The sequence below is a fragment of the Balaenoptera acutorostrata genome, chromosome 8, assembly GCF_949987535.1.
Source record: "Balaenoptera acutorostrata chromosome 8, mBalAcu1.1, whole genome shotgun sequence".
In the NCBI taxonomy this organism is placed as follows: Eukaryota; Metazoa; Chordata; class Mammalia; order Artiodactyla; family Balaenopteridae; genus Balaenoptera; species Balaenoptera acutorostrata.
In genome coordinates, this window is record NC_080071.1 from 25,366,787 (window position 1) to 25,387,598 (window position 20,812).

At 38.2% G+C, this 20,812-nt stretch overlaps 1 protein-coding gene across 2 annotated transcripts in view; it reads right to left on the reverse strand.

Annotated features, from left to right (window-relative positions):
* The window catches only part of FIGN (fidgetin, microtubule severing factor), a 123,852-nt gene extending 121,904 nt beyond the window's left edge, over positions 1-1,948 (reverse strand). The window contains exons 1-2 of one of the 2 annotated variants that reach the window (XM_007183186.2): positions 1,125-1,948; positions 182-351 (exon numbers count right to left, since the gene is read on the reverse strand). In XM_007183186.2, the coding sequence (XP_007183248.2) occupies positions 182-206 (25 nt within the window). In that variant the 5' untranslated portion in view covers positions 207-351; positions 1,125-1,948. The remainder of the gene's footprint in view (positions 1-181; positions 352-1,124) is intronic. The other variant, XM_007183187.2, reaches the window with a different exon arrangement.
* Between the last annotated feature and the right edge of the window lie 18,864 nt (positions 1,949-20,812).

Here is a 20,812-nt window from a genome sequence, read left to right on the forward strand (position 1 = left end):
TAGCAAAAGCAAACAAGCATTTTGACAGATTAAAATATACATTATACATATATATATTTTAAAAGGAATTATATATCATGAGCAGCTCCTTCCCAAGCAGAGCCTTCAGTGGTTTTATCATGCTATTTAATTTGTCTTTCCTATTTAGATGCAAAGGAAGTAAATTCCAAAACTGACATACCATAAACACTGGTGCTACTGATCATTTCTTGCTGGCAGCACAAAAAGCTGAATTGGATTTCTCACAAGCAGGAATTCCAAAGGTTGCTTTTCATTAAAGCCACTTTTCCTCTCAGCTATCAAATGTCACTGCCTTGAAACGTGGGCCCTTTCGTCAGGTATTCATTTAACCTACATGCATATAATTAAGGGGGAAAGCAACATCAACAAAAAGGGGATCTCAGATCACAGGAGAAGAAAGAAAGGAAAAAAAGCACATGACCAGGAATGCAAGTCCATGTCAATTTCACTCACTCCCATTGAAACTAACAAGAGCTCCGGGGAGGACGGTAATAGGATCAGTGGATTGTATATACCATTAAATTATACATCTTTCTCTCCCGTTCCTTGCCAACAATACGCCCACCACGCTGTACCCCCTCCAAGATGATGTGCTTACATTTTTCTGCAACCGATCTTCTGACATATTCACGTTCCTCCAGCCACGAGATTGTAATTTAACCTCAACTTTTTGTGTGTGCAAGATTCTTATTTACACTTCTTATTTACTTAGAAGTTAGTTCCCGAAGAAAGTCTAGCCCCACCCTATGGCTCCGCTTTCTTATTTTTTATATTCGAAGTAAAAAAGATAGTAGTAAGTAAGCCCAATATAGCGGAAAACGAGGTTCTTGCAATCGCGAACTCTTAATCCCACACTATTGTTACAATGATTAAGCAGCAAAAATATGCATTATAATGTTTCAGGGCTACTTTGTACAGAGAAATTAGACAGCAGGTTGGCGTACAGAATAGAAACGAGTGCAAATTAAATTTAATGTTTACGGCACAACTCGAAGATCTCTTTTCATTACGGTCTTGGATTTATTTATAGTCTTTAAAAATTAAACAAACAAAAACAAAAACAAATTTAAACAGCTGGTGGAAAACTACGAAGCTCCTCTTACCTGAACGCGCGGAGCGAAAACCCGATAGGTTAGCGTAGCATCGATCCGATGTGTTTGCTGATGAATGGAAGCTAGGGTTAAGTGAAGGTGCCTATGATTTGAAATCATTCCAAGTTTTTGAAGGGAAGACGGACTGCAGCCTCTGCCATGTTGGAATTTCAAACCCAAAACAGCTGCTTGGAAGGAGCCAGCATGCCAGAGGCTGGGCGCAGGCGCAGAGCGCCGCCGAGCCAAATTCAAATCACTTTCACACTAAGAGCCAAAGATCAGTTTTCAAAGGAGAGAGGGAGAAAGAGACAGAGGCTGCCGCGAGGGAGAGAAGACGGGAGGCAGTGGCGAGAGGCGGGCAGTGGAGAGAGACGGGCAGCGGCAGGACCGGGAGGGAGAGGGAGAGGGAGAGGCGCACGGAGCCCGCGGAGCTGGAGGGGGAGAAAGGAGGCGGGAGGCGAGCGGCGAGCGAGCTAGAGACGCGCCAGAGATTCATGGGCAGGGAGGGCTCAATGGCCGCGCCGCGCCGGCCGGCCGGCCGCTCGGGTCATGTTACACGGCCGGGGCCGCGGCGGCCGCCCAGCCTCGCCAACGCGCTCACGCGGCCCAGAGGGGGCCCCGAGGTCATGATTACGAGCGCGGGGACCGGGAGCTCTGGCGGCCCGCACTCTCAGGCGGCCCGACCTGGGGAAAGGGGAGCGACGCCTCGGGAGGGAAGGGGCCTTTCTTTCCCACGCGTGACCGGCCGGCCCTGGCGCTCCTAACCCGCCTTAAAGGGCTCTCCGGCACGCCGCCCCTCCCCGCCCGCTCCAGGCCCTCTCGACAGCTGCGGCCGGTTCAGCCTTCCCCACCCCCAAGACTCGCGCACAGGACGGGATCTGGCCCAGAGCGCCGGGACCTCGCCCGCGCTCTCCCCTGGGCCCCCAGCACCAGCCAGAAAATGACTTTATCTGCCAAGAGGAGGCAACTTCGGGGCGGGGGGGGGGGGCGGGAATCCGAATTAACCCAGCTCCCCTCCCCCGCTGCCCTGTGAATCAATAAAATCCGGAGTGGCTAGGTGTGCGGTCCACTCTTCCGCTCTCTGGCTCCCCTCCCTACCTCCCCCAGGCGGCTCGGGCAGGGGAAAGCAGCGCCCGGGGGCCCCTGGGGCGGGCGGCTGGTGCGCAGGCACAGACGTTAGGCTTCTGCTTTCCCAGCCCCCTTCTATGGAGCAATCTAGGGACCCAGGAGTGGGAAGAGAGTAGGGGCTTTGTGGCGCTGAGAGCTGAAGAAGAATGAAATGTGCAGCTGAGTGTGTTGCTGCATCCCAGGGAGCGATGCAGTGCTGATTGTCTGTTGCTGAGATAGCCTTTTGTTCGGAACATAAGGTTTAAGAAACACGCACACGTTTTCTGGGGTCTCTTGTTAGATGTAAATGTGCTGCATCCAGACGCTTACTATGCAGTGTAAGCTCAGTTGGTTTACTAATCACCCCGCCCCACCCCCAAACAACCAGAATCATTTGAATGGGAACCTCATTCAGACTTCTAGGCTGCGAGTACTGCCTTCAACCTATTTCATTCTAGACTAGCCAACCATCCAACTGAGATAATAAAGCAAAACAATAACATTTGATCATGATGTCTACGAGATAATGTGCCCGGCAAAGTTCTTTAGAAATTGTAATGAGGAAGAGAGTGAGTGGGTAATAATTTCTCTTCGTTTATATTACATAGGACTTTAATAGATAAATGGTAAGTTTATACTCTGGCCTGGTGGACATCCGGTCCTCTATATTTCAAATAAGCTAAGAATGAAAGAGGCAAATTAAATATTGGACCAGGAGCCCATCAAGCTGAAAATGTTATCTGTGAAGGCTGGAACTGAAAATATACTTGTTTAGGACTGACCCTCCTCATAACAAACGGTATTCACATTTCCCCCTGCTTCTCTGCTATAGATTTAATAGACTAAATTGCAGCTCTCCAGATGATGAAATGCAGCTTTTAAAATACACCAACTATATACTGCGAAATTAATTTCATTCTCCTTCTGTGATTTTCTTACCTTACGGATAGCTATTGAATGGATGCACTTAGCTAACACAAGAGAAAGAAAAATGATTTTAGTTAAATGTAGGTAGTTGACAGAATTTAAAAGACAAGAAAAAGTGATTCAAAATCTTACTAAATATTTCTAGGGAATGAAATCTCTATTTGGAATAGACTTGACCTTTCTGTGCTTTTTTTAAAAAAAAAAACAGGCTTCAAAATACAACAGAAGAACTTTATTCTGATCTAACAGAGAACACTGAAGCCCCTTTAGTTATATTTTACAAGATAGCTTTGAAAATGATATTATGAGAAGTTGCCCATTGGATTTCACCACAAAGGAATAAGTGTAGGAAAGTATCTATGGGTCACTGTTGGATTGAGTACAGATGAATTAAACAACAACAACTGTGAAGAATTTATAATTTCAGTTATTGCCCATGTGGAGAATGCTGATGAGAAGTCCTCTGTGCAATTCAAGCAAAACTGCTCTGTCCTTGTTTGTTAAAAAAAAAAGTTCAAAGCTCATCAACCTTTAACACTAAATTCCTAGTACTGAATTTACAGTTCCTCATGTAAACCAAAATACTGAATAAAATAGAAATAATGGAATGACCACTTGAGTAAAAAACAATGTATTTTGATGATCGACTTAAAGAAATTCATTTTCAATATTTACAACAAAATAAGCCCTACTTTTAAAAAGGGGCAGAAAAAGTGTGGTTCGCAGAAGTTTATTAATAGATAAGTAGTACTTTTTTCAATTCTCTTATATATTCATTTGAAATACAGATTATAAAGTCCATTGTTCAACATACAAATGAACATAATTAACTTGGAATCAAAGAAAGGGACTCTATTCAAAAGAGCACTGCTTATATTTACACAGAGTTTCCAAAGTGTTCAAAATTACATAGACTCCCAGGAAAAAAAAGGCTTATATAATAAAATATTATGGGATTTGCACGACTAATAAAATCCACAGTGGAGTTTGTCATCCCACTATTTCTAGCTTGCTTGCTTTCTTTCTTTTTAGGTATGGATAAAGCTTGCTTTTCTTCAATTACATTTTGCAGAGGAATATGAAACTTTGTTTTTCAAAAAGATTCATTCTTTGTTTGCAAAATTAGTACAACGTTTAGTTTTTGTTGTCTTAATGAAACTATTTGTAATGTTGTAATACGATTAAGTAGCATTTTAATAGTCACCATATTCTATCTATATTTTTTTAAGTTTTATTCAAAAGAAATGTTTTTGGTTGTAACTGATACCTACGTCTATAACATATTTTACAAAACTTTTCTTGTGATGCCATGAAAACAAGAAATTGTCTTTAAAGAAAGCTGATTGACTAGTCAAGGAAACAGTTAATTCAATGAAAAACTGTGCTAATTTTTTCCCACTGCATTAAATACATTGCTTATCTCTTTTACTTTTTTAGTGTAGAGAGGATATATATATAATGAATTTCTAATACACAGTATATTCTGACTTGGGCTTTTCAAGAAAATCAAAAGAAAAATAAACGTAAGTATCCTTTTTTCCTTCAGGAGTGTGTGTGTTTGTGTGTGTGTGTTTGTGTGTGTGTGTGTTCCTCTCAAGCTAATTCAGAGGGAAAAATTCGTTTACTTTTTCCTGTTCTTATTCTCACTACACATATAAACAACAACAATCAAAGTGAAGGGTAGGGAAATAAGCAAGGTGATACTGAATGGGATTTTGCAGATGACCATGTGTTTGTCTGCACTGGACTAAGGATAATTTGACCCAGGTTAAACACAAAGATGTGCTTTACCTATGTAATGGGAGAGGAAAGAGAAAGGAAAAGATGAGGTTAGACAGAGTGTAGAGAAGATGAGGGAGATGAGGGTGACAAGATGCTTTACAGAGAAAAACAAGTTTCTATAATGTTTGGTTTATTAAGAAATGCTCAACACAATTCAATTTCACTTTTAAAACTGCTTTTTAGTTTCAAACTCAAGGGCTAACTATTTTAATAAAACATTAAACCAGTAATATCTTCTTCCAAACTACTGTTTCAAAAAACATTCCAAGACTTAGAGCTGTTTACTAGACCTACATAATTTTTTCATATTGCTCACAAAATGTGAAGTTAGTCTTACAATAATGCAAATTACTGGCACAGTAATTTTTTAATGTTTCCATAAAATTGCAGTTTAAGGATCTTCATTTGCACTTCAATTAAGAGTACTGAGAAGTTCTTATGCACTACCCCACCTCCTCAAAAAAAAAAAAAAAACTAGTGAAGACCTTGACCTCATTTTTGTGAAATTACTCAATTTGTTAGAATTACACTTGAATACAGGTACTGTCAAATAGTATTAGAGTGGTCCATATATCTCCTCCATGATCTAACCCTACAGTGGAGAGACAACCGGAAAATCCTGTGATAGGTTCACCGGAGATGTTTTCTTGGTTTTGCAAAAGTGTCTTCTTCTAATAACCTGAGGATTATATTTTTTCATTAACTCTTTAAATGGTGGTACTTTGTATATTTGCTGCAACCTCTGCCTGATTTTGCATGACTCTGTTTCATTTAGGAAGCACATACTGAACACTTACTGTGGTTAAAAGTATTGCACTAAAACTTGCAGAGGATTTAAGAGAAAACTGACATTAACATTTTATGGATGTGCACAGATAAATATAGTTCAAAGTGAATGTTGAACTACAGTAATAAGTGACTCATAAAGAGGGTCTGTCCAGAAGATACGGGTTCTTTCAAGAAGGAGAGGGCAGTTTTCCTGGCCTTTGTAGTCTTAATTTTTATTTTCCAATACAACAAACTGCTTGTAGTTTGCATATACCATGTCATCTGTTCCCTTTGTGCCTTGTTTTTCATTGTGCAACCTGGTTTGCCCTCCTCTTCTGTGAGCTAACTCCCTGCAGACTCTCAGCACCTATCTCCTCCAAGGAGACTTCCCAGCCTTCCTAGGGGCACTTCAGTACCTTTCCTCTGGGCTCTTTTCAGACTCTGTATCTCTCTCTCTCTCTCTCTCTGCATTATCACATCATTTAAAAAGTATCTTTGTGTTTGAGCGCCCTGTTAGATTGTAAGCTTCTTGAGGGCAGGCAATCATTGTAACTTCCATCTTTGTTTTGTTTTTGGTTTTGCTTTTGTTTTCCCCCCAGTGCTTAAAATAGTGACAATAAACATTTAGTGATTAAATGTTTATTGAGGATATTAACGAGTTGACAAGTAGAGGAAATAGGGGTTCACAAAGGCAGTGGGGAAGGAAACTATTGGGGCCCTTGCAGGAAACAACATATAATCTAGTTCGGTTGAGCCTTTGCTGTACACAGGCACAAAGGGGGAAATAAGGATGGGAATGAGAATGGGGGATGCATTATGGAGGAACTTCATTCTGTCCTTGGATGAGAGGTTTGCATTTCAGTAGGTAGGTAATAGGAAGCTCTGGAAGGTTTTGAAGCCAGAGATTTATGAGGTCTGAGACCTGCTTTAAGAAGATATAGCTAATAGAACTGGAAACGGGGAGACCGGCTGGGAAGTTATTGCAATGGTCTATCATTTTCTGGTCCCACAAACTGTCAATCCTTCTTGTAGGGTTTGGTGAAATGATTCCTTGCCTTTTTTATAGATGGTCTGTCTGTATTGATTGCTCAATACTACACGTTCATTTTGTAATATAACAAAATGTCAGTGTGTTTAAAGGCATTCATTTAATGTCAAAGATATAAAAAGGTACAATACATTGGAATGGAATGTTTTCCTTCCTCAACCTGAACATAGTCTTTCTTCTCATTATTTCACCTCCCCCTACCCACCACCACCACTGCCACTTTACAATTAGTTCCACTCAGCCTGTGCTTTTAGCTTAGCAGGTATTTCATTTTCAAGGGAAGTAATGCCTGAAGATAAGAAAAGTTCCTCCCTGGAGTATGTGTGAGCAAGCAAAATAAGCAAAGTGAATTTGGTTTTTATATACTGGATAGAAGTATAGATGCACATTTCCTTCATTGAAAGTATATTAAAGTTTCCTAAACAGGATTTTTAATTCATTTAAAACGGCATGAGGTTAGGTGGGCTGTTGGTGCTTTGAATTAATGTGCAAGCTGTTAATCTCCATAGACCTGGATTTAAAATTAGACAAAGCAATAATTAGTTTGGCACCATCATTTCACTACCCAGAGGGTAATAATGTAGGTCATAAAATACTACAGCCTTGCACAAGTTTTTTTGTACAAAACAAGGATCTAGTACTAGGTGGTGTGGAAAAAAAAAAAAAAAAAAGATCGTCACTCGGAAGTACAATGGCTTAGTTTTTGATGTATGTTCCACTATTCCTAAAGAGCCCCAAATTCAGAAATTCTTATCAGGTTTTCCTGTTTAAGAAGAGTCTTTCCCATTTAAGTGATACAAAGAAATCTTCTCAGCTTCCCTCAGTAGCTGGTGTTTGCTGCCCACTCCCCACCCCATAATATGTTTCCACACAGCATTTGTGTATTTAGCCACAGAATTAATTTACACTACACTTTTATTTTGCTGTAGTTATTTTCCCCATCAGTTTGCCATTTTGTTAAATTATAAAAATGGCATACTATAAACATTTAAAAAAAAATAAAAGTGTTGCTTTCAAGGAAGTGCTTACCATACGTACCTTGATTTGTTTTCATGGCAAATGACTACTGGCAATATCAATAATTCAAGAACAGAAACAATGAAAATACAGAGGAATTGCATTTGGATACTCCTTCCTGTCAATCATCTTCGCCAGATTCCTATTTGAACATTTGGAAAATGAGGAAGACATCAGATCTAGCCTTAAGTATGAGTAATAGTTTTCTGTTTCCTTACACTGCTCATCCCAACTGAGCTTTGAAAGCACAGGTATCTCGGATGTTTCTGCGTAGCTTAATATTTCAAGCTATGGAAATAATGTTTTAATATTGCATTGAAAATATATTTCATACAATATACATGTACAGACTTTCTACTTTACATAAAGCAATATGCATGCACCTGTGTTTATCTATAGAGACTGTTCGATGTATTAGATGAGTACATTCACAAATCATTTAAGTTGAGCTTTTCTTTCAAGTGATGTGAGCTACTGATACAAACTTGCTAATGATAATTATAGAACTGATGCTGATTTAGTCATTTCAAAAAAGCCACGGAGGCATAATTAGTGTCTGAATGGCCTCAATATTGCATTATTAGGAGGCTAGGGTGAAACTTGAAATGAGAACATCAAGGCTGATAACAGAAAAGAAAACATGAAATACATACATAATTCATTCTGAGATATTATAAAGGTTTATAACCAGAAACAATAATTTGCAGAAAGCATCTCATGTACTGGAGCCAACTGCAATCATTTGGTCAACCTGTTAAAGATCAAATAGTATATTCTTAGCTATTCTCAGTGGTGTCTTTGTAATAAAGTAGCAGCAAACAGACACTGTTTGCTTCTGGTCACTTTTAAAGAATGTTCAGTTTATCAGTAGGGACTTTAATCTCAACCTTAATAGAGTACAAAAGCAGCCTTGTTCCTGTGCTTCTCTCCTTAAGGCCACAAGCCATGTGCGTTTTTTTAAATTCAAAAGAAGAAAAATAAAATTCTTCTGAGAACACTAAATACTGTGTTTTTTCCCAGACAGTAATTTTCATTCACCTTCCCTTTTTTTCCATACTTCTCTTCTCCCTCTTCTTCTTGCTGATACACAAATGTTCCACCATACTTCACGGTCATCACTGGAGTGAGCACATGCAGATACCTACGAAGTATCCCCTGCCTTGGACCCCTGCCAGGCCAACCATTATCAAGTGACCTGATGTGCCTGTTGACTAGAGCATTAAAACTCAAAAGCCCCCCCCCTTTTGGTACTCGCTTCTATTAGGGGGCAAAAGATATGAAGAATGGCTCTCAAATCATGTAAAACATAGAAACAGATTGCAACCTTAGTCATTCTTTCCCCTTAGCATAGGTATACAGGTAATCAGATGAAGGCATCTTTAAATATAAACTGTTTGCTATCTAAAATGTCTGCTTCCAATGTGGTTGTCACTGTTGTTATTATTACAGTTTCCAAAAATGACAAGTTTGGGTTGTATTGCATAGGAGGAATCTGGGCTGTAGTTTAATACTTACCATGAATATGTATAAATATTGTCCTCCATTTTCTAAAGAGGTGTCATACTTACAGAACAATTGGATTTTCAACTATCTGGGTGAAGAGAGGGTGAAGAGAACCATAAGTAACCAGGATGTTAGTTATGGAAGTGGAAAGAATAAACCCTTGGATGCAGGTTGGGGTATTATGTGAATCAAATACGGTGCATGAGACCAGACTATATTCTGGTCTCCCAACTACCACAGCCAATCAATCAACAATAAAAAACAATAAAACAAAACAAAAAAGAAACCCAAAAAACAATAAAATAAACAAACAAAAAAAACAATAAAGTTGATTTATTTACTAAGTCTCTCCACCCTCCCACAATATCTAGTGAACACTGAATGTTAACTATGTCTTTGCTAATTTCAGAGTCATTGACTTGCAGTCCCCTATGAGATGGGTGGGACTAACAGAAAGCTGGGTTTTTACACTTCCTGGTCACTAACTACAAGAAGTTACAGAGCCTTTCTATTCCACCTTTTCCACATTGATGAGTGGAGTAGCCAAATTCATGATTTCATTAAGGATGCTTTTGGCTGCAAATAAAAGAAGGAACAACTAACAGTAGCTTAAGTACTAAACAATTCATTATCTCTCAATAGAAATTTGTGAGTAGGGAAGTTCTTGGGTGTCTACTCTACTGTCTTGATAGTGATATTTCCTCTACATTACAGGACTACAGCTTCAGATGTCACTAGAGACTATTCTACATCCAATGGAAGAAGAGGACTGTTATTCTACATGTCTCTTTTAATTTCTAAGGAAAACCCTTTCAGAAGCCATCAGGGGACTTACTCGTACCATTATTGGGTCACATTTCTTTATTTAAACCATGACTGACAGGGGAGTGAGACCACTGGGACTGGCTTAATCATAAATCGGTTCCTGTGATGAGAAAGGGGTCAACTATTGATAAACACAGAAACAAATGTGAAGTTCTCTCCTCAAGAAAGAAGCAACAGAAGGGGTTGCTGTGGCAGAGTTTGTAGAATGGCTGTGCAAGGCCACCATTCTTTATAATACCAGGAATCCCATTTTTACCATGATTGCTGGGAATGGTGCCCCCTGGAGTTGTTGCACTGCACAACTGAAGTGTTTGCACATTACAACCTGTATATGAACAACAAATAGAGTCTAATTTACTTGCCATATTTTCTAGCCCAGTGGTATGGTTCTGAATCCGTTTTTTATGATCTAATTTATATCTTTTTTTTAAGAACCTACTTTTCCTAAGTTTCAATGGCTTATAGCACAGGTAAGCGGCCATGATTTCAGAAGTGATCTGGAGCCTGGGATGTGGACACTATTATTATGAACATGAATTAAAACATTTAAATGCTTTCCAACTTAAGCAAATAATAGAGATGCTGATTAGCTAAATATAATAGTAAAATGAATGAAAGCATTCAAATATTAACTTTCTTAAAGAATTTAAAGTAAAAAAGTCTGTGGTCTGGCACATAGGAGAAACTGAACTGTTGAATGATTGAATGAATGAATGGAGTTAAGCCCACCTAGAGAAGAAACAGCAAAGAGGTAAAATTAAGGCACTCCCTGCGAGTCCAACTAGCCATTCTTAGAACCTCGGAGATAAGAGGGAATTAAAAAATGCAACAGAAAAGATTTGGGATAGACACTGTTGCACCAGAAAAGAAGTCAAGCACTGGGGCATTAACAAGGTCCGTTACTGAATCTGGGGATTTTGAAGAAACACAACTTTTGCCTGTGATGACAAAGTAGAGAGAGTGAAGTTAAACTTATAAAATATCATTTCATTGCATTGACAGTGATAAAAATAATGACAGCTTTCACTTGAAATAATTTTCTATAGGATCGTTGTCAATGTTTACCTCCCAGAAGGAGGAAGGGGGGAAGGAAGTGGCTGGAGGCAGGGGAGGGAAGAGTATAAACACTGAATAATTTAAAATGTATAGAAGCATGACTTCAACTTTAAGAAATACCTACCTATATTGTTTCAAAAATAACCATTCTTTTAATGACTATAATTATACTTTTTAAAGCTAAACAATTGAGCAGCATGCTCATGTCAGACGCTGTGTAATGAAGGCCATTTGTGCGTCTGCTGCCACAGCGAGAGCAACTTTCCTTCCTTCCCTTTCCATTTTTCCCTGTAATAGTCTTAATTCTTTTCTATTTCTATAATTACACATGCGCTAAATCTACTTTTATGGTAACAATATTCCACAAGGTTGGTGTTGGCTGTGTGTCACAGTGGCTGTAGTATTAGAGAACAACAAATATAGACAAAAACTCTATAAGGAACCAATGGAACTTTATGATTCCTGTGCAAACTAGTCACCTTGCTAGTTCTAGATAATCTCAGTCTTCTCAATTTTTCTTAGTCTCTTGGAGAGGCACTCAGTTAATTCAGGAATCTTCCTGTTCTCTTCATCCTTTCCTTCTTGCGAGGGGCATTCTAGGTCCTGTTTTTGACACGGAGGCATTTAGAACCAATTGATATTTCAGTTACAAGCAGTACTGAACATAACAAACATCTCCATTATGTTTTTTCCATTTTCTGCTGATTATTTGGCTGTTTGTATCTTCAACATTCTAAAAGTAATCTCTATGGATGAGCAAACTTGAATTTGCCGTGGGTCATACACCGAGGTAGGCTTTATTTATAAACTTATTTTTGGCTGCTTTGGGTCTTCATTGCTGTGCGCGGCAGGGGCTTTCTCTAGTTGCGGCGAGAGGGGTGGCTACTCTTAGTTGCGGTGCGCGGGCTTCTCGTTGCGGCGGCTTCTCTTGTTGCGGAGCATGGGCTCTAGGCACACCGGCTTCAGTAGTTGTAGCGCATGGGCTTAGTTGCTCCGCGGCATGTGGCATCTTCCTGGACCAGGGATCGAACCCGTGTCCCCTGCATTGGTAAGCGGATTCTTAACCATTGTGCCACCAGGGAAGTCCCCGTGGTAAGCTTTTTACCTAACTTATTTCACATTATTTTGGGGAAGGAGTTATTTTCATCCCTATTTTTAGGTAAGAAAACTGAGTCCCAAAGAGGATAAATAACTTGCACCAAGGGCAGAAATCCAGTGAATGGCAGAGCTAGGACTTACACCCAGTTATTCCAAGTCCTTGCAATTTTTTTACATCTAGCTCTTGTCCTGCTCACTTTCAGTGGTGTTTTACGCCCCTGTGCCTTGCCGAACATCACTGGAGTGTGTACACACCCAGAATCAGTGTCATGACTGCAAGGAAATTGCTCAATACTTTTCAGACTTGTTCAGGCAAAATTTCCCATCCTAATTAGATTTGAAGTTACCCACTCATGCTGTAAAGCAGAGCTGAAACACTGTGCAGTGGAGTTCTTCTTGTTTATTGTTCAGTTAAACCGGTAGTTCTCGACTACATTTTTTCTGAAATGTCAACTGCTTATTAAGTAATGGGGGTGAGGGGACATTAAGTCAGGCCAAATGTGTTTCTATGTTTTAATGCCCATTTTCTTTCATTTGTTTGAGAAATGTTCACGATTCAAAATATGTGAATTCTTTAGTAATTAAGTTTTTACTTGTTTCTTTTGCTAAACTAAAAATGATACACATTGAGAGTGACTTCAACTTCTTTCATAGATAGCTTTTCTGTTCCCTCTTCTACATCTTTCCCTTTTTTCTTCCTATAACTGACTTTTTCTCTTAAATCACAGTTATCCTTTCCAGAAAATAAAGATACGCAATGTGGAATTCATTCAGGTCTGAGGTTAAAACTGAAACAGAATTATATATGTTTACATAATGTATTACAATATACATATACAAATTCAAAGTGTGTTTCTAAGATCTTTGGTAAATGTAATGTCCTTTAGAAAAGTGGGCACTTCTACTTTTCCACCAAAACAAATGTAGAACTGTAGGACTAAATATCCATCTGCAGATAAATCATAAGACTAGAAAGGATATTTAATATTCCTAAAGGCAGCATTTCTCAAAGTATGATCTCAACCCCCTGTATTAGATTCATCTAGGGGAGGTTATTGGATCCTATTCTAGACCAGCCAAATCAGAATCTTTTGGGGAGAATGATGGAATCTACTTTTAACATGCCCCTGTGACGATTCTTTAACATACTTAAATTTGAGGACTTCTTCCTTGTGGCGTAGCTCTAGACCACCCTCACCTTCAAGTGAGAAACACACTTGTAAAGTTCCAAGGAGCTTGAATCCATTTACACTCAATCTATTTTCCCTTCCTTCCTTCCTCTATCAACTTCCTTCCTCCCTTCCGTCTTTTCTGTATAGATATATTGATAGATAGATATGTAGATGATGGAGAGAGAACAGAGAGAATTATCTGCTAGCAGATAATGGTCCCTCCTTCCTGAAACTTATTTCTTTTGCCCTTTTGAGTACAGAAGGATCCTCCACATTCTTACACCCAGCAACACCTCAAGGCACAGCTAAGCCTTGCCTTCTTCATGGGTTCTTTCTTGTCTTAGCGGCTCTTCTCTTAATCTCCTCTCAAGGTCTTTTTGTCCCTCGTTTCATAAACACCAACACTGTGCACAGAGCCATAAAATGCATGGGACCACCGTGAAGAGACATATTGGCCCTACCATTATATCTTTTTATTTTCACCACTATATCTTTTATCAGGGCATTTAATAACTGGATTTAAAATGATATTTACTTATTATTAACTGTTTTGATACCTACATCTTTTTATCCTTCATACTTAGCTAGACATGGATTACATGGCTGGTGGAGATGGAGATCACCTATGCAATGATCTTCAGTCTTTTCAGAGGTAACCCTTGTTTATGCCTACGCACACATCATACTCACACACAGTTCTGGCTAAATATCAGCAGTCCTCCACATAAACAGATTAGACATCATTTACCCCATGAAGTCTTCCCAAATCACCAAATCTGAAGGAGTTGTCCCTTGTATGTTTTGTGCTCCATTATACAGACTGTCTCTGACTTACGATAGTTCAATGTAAAATTTTTTGACTTTAGGATGGTGGGACAGTGATAAGCATTCGCTAGAAATGATACTTTGAATTGTGATTTTTGATCTATTTCCTGGCTAGTGATATGCGGTAGGATCCTCTCTTGTGATGCTGGTTAGCAGCAGTGAGCTCCTGAGGGTAAACAATGAAACACTTACAAGTGTTTTGTACCCATACAATCATTCTGTTTTTCACTTTCAGTACAGTATTCAATAAATTACATGAGATATTCAACACTTTATTATAAAATAAGCTTTGTGTTAGATTATTTTGCCCAACTGTAGGCTAATGTCAGTGTTCTGAGCATGTGTAAGGTTGGCCACGTTAAGCTATGATGTTTCGTAGGTTAGATGTATTTAAATGCATTTTCGACTTATGATATTTTCATGTTATGATGGGTTTATCAGAATATATCCCCATCATAAGTCAAGGAAGATCTGTATTGCCATTAAAAATACTATGTTAGTATCTTTTGTAGTCTCTTTGTTACCTCACAGGTCAAACACTTTAAGAACAGATATTATTTTTTATGATGTGATCAGAGCCCAAAACAATTCCTAACACACAGTAGTTACTCATTAAAATCTCCTGAATAAATAATTAAAAATTTAATTATTTGAAATAAAAGCAAGTTTGTATTGCTGTGATTATAGCTATTATTCCTTGAGAATGGAAACCTATCTGTGAACATTGTAGGTATTCAATACATATCTGCTGAATAAATATTAAACAGATAAATTGTTCAGAAATGTAACTAAATTCAGTTTACCATGAGGATCATCACATTCTGTTAAACACACTGATGCTATTAAGCACGTATACTTACACATATTCACACCCATGTATTTTCTTATAATACTTTATCACGAAACATCTTACACTTAATTCCATCCTTTTTAAACTGAGGAAAGAGAAAATACCTTATATAAAAATATCTTATATCAAAGTATTTACCTACTAAATACCATTCAGATGACCCCACTATAGTGTGGAATCTGATTTTTAATGAGTGTGTATGTATGTCTGTACATATTGGTCCATATCTATGTCTATGTAGTTTCTAACAATATATCTGTATATGCACATTTACCTATGAATATACATATATATATATGCACATATATGTATGTATGTGTGTGTGTATATACATATATAGCCATATAGTTTTTCAGGATATATATTTTGTAAATATAAATACAGAAAGGAGAGACAAAGAGCTATGTAGTTTTCAGGAACTACAGGATATTTAAGCAAATTCACATATTTCTTTGTAATATCAAAATTATGTTTGCTTTAGAATTACTATAGAATCGGGCATAGGAATTAATGTTGTAGGATAGTTATTAACAGATTTATATTGTCAATTTTTTTTCCTTCTAGTTTCTTCTGCTGTTTTTCTTCTTTCCCCTCACCTACCCCTCTTGCTCTTTAAACAATTCTTCACCTCAAATATATACACAAATAACATACTGAGAAGGGCCAATGACTGAATCATGTACCTTTAGTGAGGTTCCAAGTAAAAAGATCTAGTGACAGGATGCTTGCTGGAACTTGTGTTTACCATATTTTCCTCATCATTATATTCTCAGGCAGATGGGTCAATAAAAGAACATATCTGGGGCTTCCCTGGTGGCGCAGCGGTTAGGAATCCGCCTGCCAATGCAGGGCACACGGGTTCGAGCCCTGGTCTGGGAGGATCTCACATGCCGCGGAGCAGCTAAGCCCGTGCGCCACAACTACTGAGCCTACGCTCTGGAGCCCATGCTCTGCAATGATAGAAGCCACCGCAATGAGAAGCCCGTGTACCTCAACAACGAGTAGCCCCCGCTTACTGCAACTGGAGAAGGCCTGTGCGCAGCAACGAGGACCCAACGCAGCCAAAAATAAATAAATAAATAAATTTATAAAAGAACATATCTACATCTACAGAGAATGCAACCCCATCCTAACACTTGAACCTTCTTGCTGGGCTGAGCCACGAGCTACTAGTGATTTGATTGGTCACAAGTAAACAAAGGGACAGAGCTTCCTGACATTGGAAAATGCATGTGGGAATTTCCATCCAACGCTCATTCTTTCCATGGCAGGAGCCTTTGAGCTGAGCTGAAGGTGGCAGGATATTATTCTCTAGGACTGTACCTTAATTCTTCGTAACCTACAAACAGAAATGAGTCAAGGTTTTGAACCAGTAACAGTAGTCTCCACTGTGTGTTCTACTCTATGTCAGTGAATGTGATCTCACCTAATGGAGTAGATGCAGAGGTATAATTTGGTGCTCTTGACTCAGGAGGATCTCCTCATTGTAGAAAAAGAGCTGCTTGCTTCATTTTGCAGGTTATCACTCTAAACCCTGATATGCTTGGCATCTGTGTCCTCCTGAAATTGTCTTATTACCTTGTGAATGGGCACCATGCCATGCTAGCAGATGGACATAAAAATGCCAGAAACCTGGGCTGTGTGTCATTTTTGAGTTTTAGTGTCTAGAAATCTATGATATTTTAAATGCAGCTTTGGAGCTTGAAACACACTTGGAGAGAACACTAGCACGCTCAGGGCCTGGTCAAATAATAGTACTGTAACATGCCGACGGTAGACAACAGCAGGTATAGATCCTGTGCCTCTTTCTTAATCTATCACTATCAAAATGTCGTATTTAATTGCTGGGAATTTGTTCTAAGAAACACCAAGAGCCATGCCTCAGGTGGCAAGACAGAGGAGAAATACCATGGGCTTTGTTGACCACGAATAAATTACTTAACCTCTCTGAACCTAAGTTTTATCATTTATAAGATGTGAATTGAGGCAACAAATTACATAGTGTTAGGTATTTGTATATGAACCTCACAGAGTTACCGTGCAAGTGAAATACGACACTTTTTAAGAAAGTGCTCTGTGAATTGTACAGTATCATTCAAATGATAGTTGTGAGCTATTTTTTTTTTTTTTTTTTTTTTACACCTGTTAGTAGCCCAGCTAACTTTCCTATTGCTGATTGCAGTTCTGAGGAAGAGAATGTCAAGATTAAATTTGGGTATCAGAAGTTGTTGTTACTGAGTTGCTGAGGAGAGGTTAATAGTGAGCTCTATTTTGGCGAAAAAAAATTTTCCCAACTTGGAAAGGGCTAGATAATAATGAGCTCTTCACTGGGCAGACCAGCAGCAGGGCAATTTGTAGACCACATTTATGCTGCCCAAGAACAGGGAAGAGGTGAGAAATTTTCTGGTGATTTAAGGCATTAAAGACCACTGATCCAGATCACTTGGGCCCCAAAGTGAACATCTGAGCGTGAATTATTCAGAATGGCTCCCTCTGCAGATCAGGGGCCATTGACCATAGATTTGCTTACACTGGTTTTGGACCTCTGTGCCCAAAAGATTTCTGCCATTGTTCCATTGACTTATATTCAAATAAAGTTAAAAAACAAACACATGAAAAAGAAAAAGTAGCAATCCGAGACTAATTTTACATTTTTTGTGTGCAATATAATTTACTCAAGTGTATGAACGTGGATGAGAATGGCATCATTGCACAACTTGGATCATAGATGTTAAATAATAGAAAGCATAAAACTTCTGCCTCTACCAAGCTCTACAATCTGTGAAGTTGAGAGAATTTGGCACTGGGTTCCCAGCTGCTTTTCAGAAAATGCTTTGGTTATTACTGAGACTGGATTCTTCCCCTTTTTTTCTGCCAGTGAGCCAGTTTTATGCTTGTTGAATGAGGAAGAGGAGATGAAATATACAATGAGGGCCTCCCCCACAGAGCTCTGTGATTGTGACATAATATGAAAAAGTGATTTCTTCTTACAGGTGTGGCTCATCTCAAGGTAAAGCCCAATATGTGACTAATGAGCCTGAGAAGTTGGCACATACTTATTAAAAAACACTCATATCAGAATCTTATATTGCTAATTGTTTTCCTAAGATTTTTCTCATTTTTATTTCATGTACCAGTTTAAGTCTATGTTGGTTTGTTTCAGCTTTATGAAGTGCTCATATGTGAGGCAGACAAAAGTGGGGGAAAAAAATCTGTATTTTAATGAGTAAGTATTCAGCTGATAAACTACCACAGGCTGAGACAAGGGAATCCAAATGGTGATTATGTTCCAATGAAATTATTTCTTCAATTCATTATCTTTCTTTAAAAATTTTTCAACAATATTTGGAGAAAAATACATTCACGGGGGTAATAGGTTGAATTTTGTATTGAAACAATACAGCTCCCCTTTTAGGGAGCTAATTCGATTGGAGAATAAAAATGATATTAATTATTGAATTAATGTTAACTTCTTAAGTTTAGGATAATTTTAAATATGCTTAAAGTAAAACAGCGCTGATTAATATTTTTAAAGTATTATTACGACAGGAATAAAAATAAATCAGATTAAAACTATACTAGTAGAGGATGGTTTCAATGAAACTGACATCACACATCAATTTACTGTCTGGCACGACACATTAATTGTCTTTTAATGAGTCCCCTTAGGGAAACATAACAACAATAATAACAAAAATAATTAAAAAAATTAAATATGCCCAATTAATTTGCACAATCTGAGCAATGGGCTTTGTATGTGTCAGACTGCTTATGAAATGCTAGAAAACCCTGGAAATCAGAGAGTGGGGAGCATGTGCTTCTTTCTATAAGCCTCGTGCCCTCCCATTTAGCTGTTCTGACATGAGCTACATATTGGCATTAACTATTGCCGATATCTTTCTAACTGCTCTAATAACAAATTCTTGTTATTTCAAAGTGTCTCAACTGGTGGGTCAGTGCTAGTGATTAGAATAGAGTAAGTGTATGTAGACTTAGTACTGTAATTTAATTTCATTGTAAATATTGAGTAGTGTATTTCCATGTAGACCATGAGAATTGAGCTGTACTGTTCTAAGCAGTAAATGAACTCTGACACTTCTCCATCAGTCCCTATCTAGTAATTTTTTATGACTCCAAAATGAAACATCTTTTTTAAGAAGTCTCTTTTTATTAGTATAATATAGTACACGGTATTCCTTCACTAAATATATTCAGGTTGGAATGAAAATATTAGCAGTTGATGTTTGCAGAGTGTTTTAGGGCTTACAAAGCCTCTTCATCTACCCCATTCTATTTAAAAAAGAACTGGAGACTCAAGGGAGTTAAGTGATTTGTCTAAGATCTCATAGTTTGGTGAGTGGCACAGAGCGGACTTGACATCTTCTGACCCTAAATCCCAGGTTTTTCCCAATGCTAAACCATTTTCCCTGCAGAGTGCTCAAGGTTAAGGGCTTTGAGGTCAATGAACTGGGTTTGAATCCCAACACTTGGATTAACTTTGGATAAGACATTTAACATCTTAGTCCATGTAAACTGGAGAAACTCTCAGTAACAATCTTATGGAGTTGTGAGAATGAAACAAAATAACTTGCTGCTTTGCTCCTGGCACAGTGCCTGGCACAGTGCAATCAACCAATGAATATTGGTTATTGTTAACATATACAGTCATGTGCTTACTTATGCTTACTAATCATCATTTGTGTATTTGTGTGTTTTGGCTTCCCTCAAGTCTAAACTTGTCTCTCGAGTTTCTCAAGGGAAGTAACTTTCATTTATATTCTCTGTAGATGTTAGAGAAATGCTCTTGGAATGAATGTGGAAGTGAATGATGCTAGAAAAAGCTTTTGGAATGAATGTTCAAATGAATGAAAACAAAATGTCTCAATATGGCACTTAATTAAACTATTGGAAGTAATTGGAACCCATTATAAGCATCTATTCTAGAGAATATGAATAACTGAAAATCTGAATTTTTTTCACTTATAGTCCAATTAGTAGGAGTGCCTTCTGAATTATGATGCCAATACTTTAATTTAGTTTATTCACTGATGCAGAAACTCTCTGCTTTCACATATAATCATTTTAATTTTTGCATATCTAGGTTTTTCATATGTTTTGGCAGTTCTCTCAGATAAATATTCTTATGTGCCATTAGAACCACAATATTAATATCTGAGCTTACCAAATAGCCAAATCTGGTTTTTTGTAGCTTTTTCACATTTGGTAACATATTTAGTCATTATCATATAATCAGCCACAGTGTATAAAATTTTTGGAATTGCTTTCCTTTCTTAAAGACTTTATATCATATAAATAAAGACAAAATAACTTTCTTTAAACATATGAAGTATCACATCTAGAAGTGGAAGAAAAAGTAACAACACAGTACAGATGTGTGTGTAGCAAATAGGGCCAAGTGTATAAAATACTAAGTTCACTTGGGTTAAATTTCAAATTAATAAATGTATATCATTTCTGGGACAGTTATTGCAGTTGTTGTCTTTTTTCACTACCAAACATGAAAATATAATCTTTCTCTCTTAGGAGTTCATCAAACTCACTGCTTCTTCTGTCTCTGAGATTAAGTTCCCTTGCTGTAGGGAGGGTTGTGATGTCACAGAGAACAATGACTTCAGCTACTGTAGAAAGAGCCATAGCCAACCACTCACCAGCAACCAAGAGCTTGTTTTCAGGCAAATGTTCTTGGCAATAACAACACAAA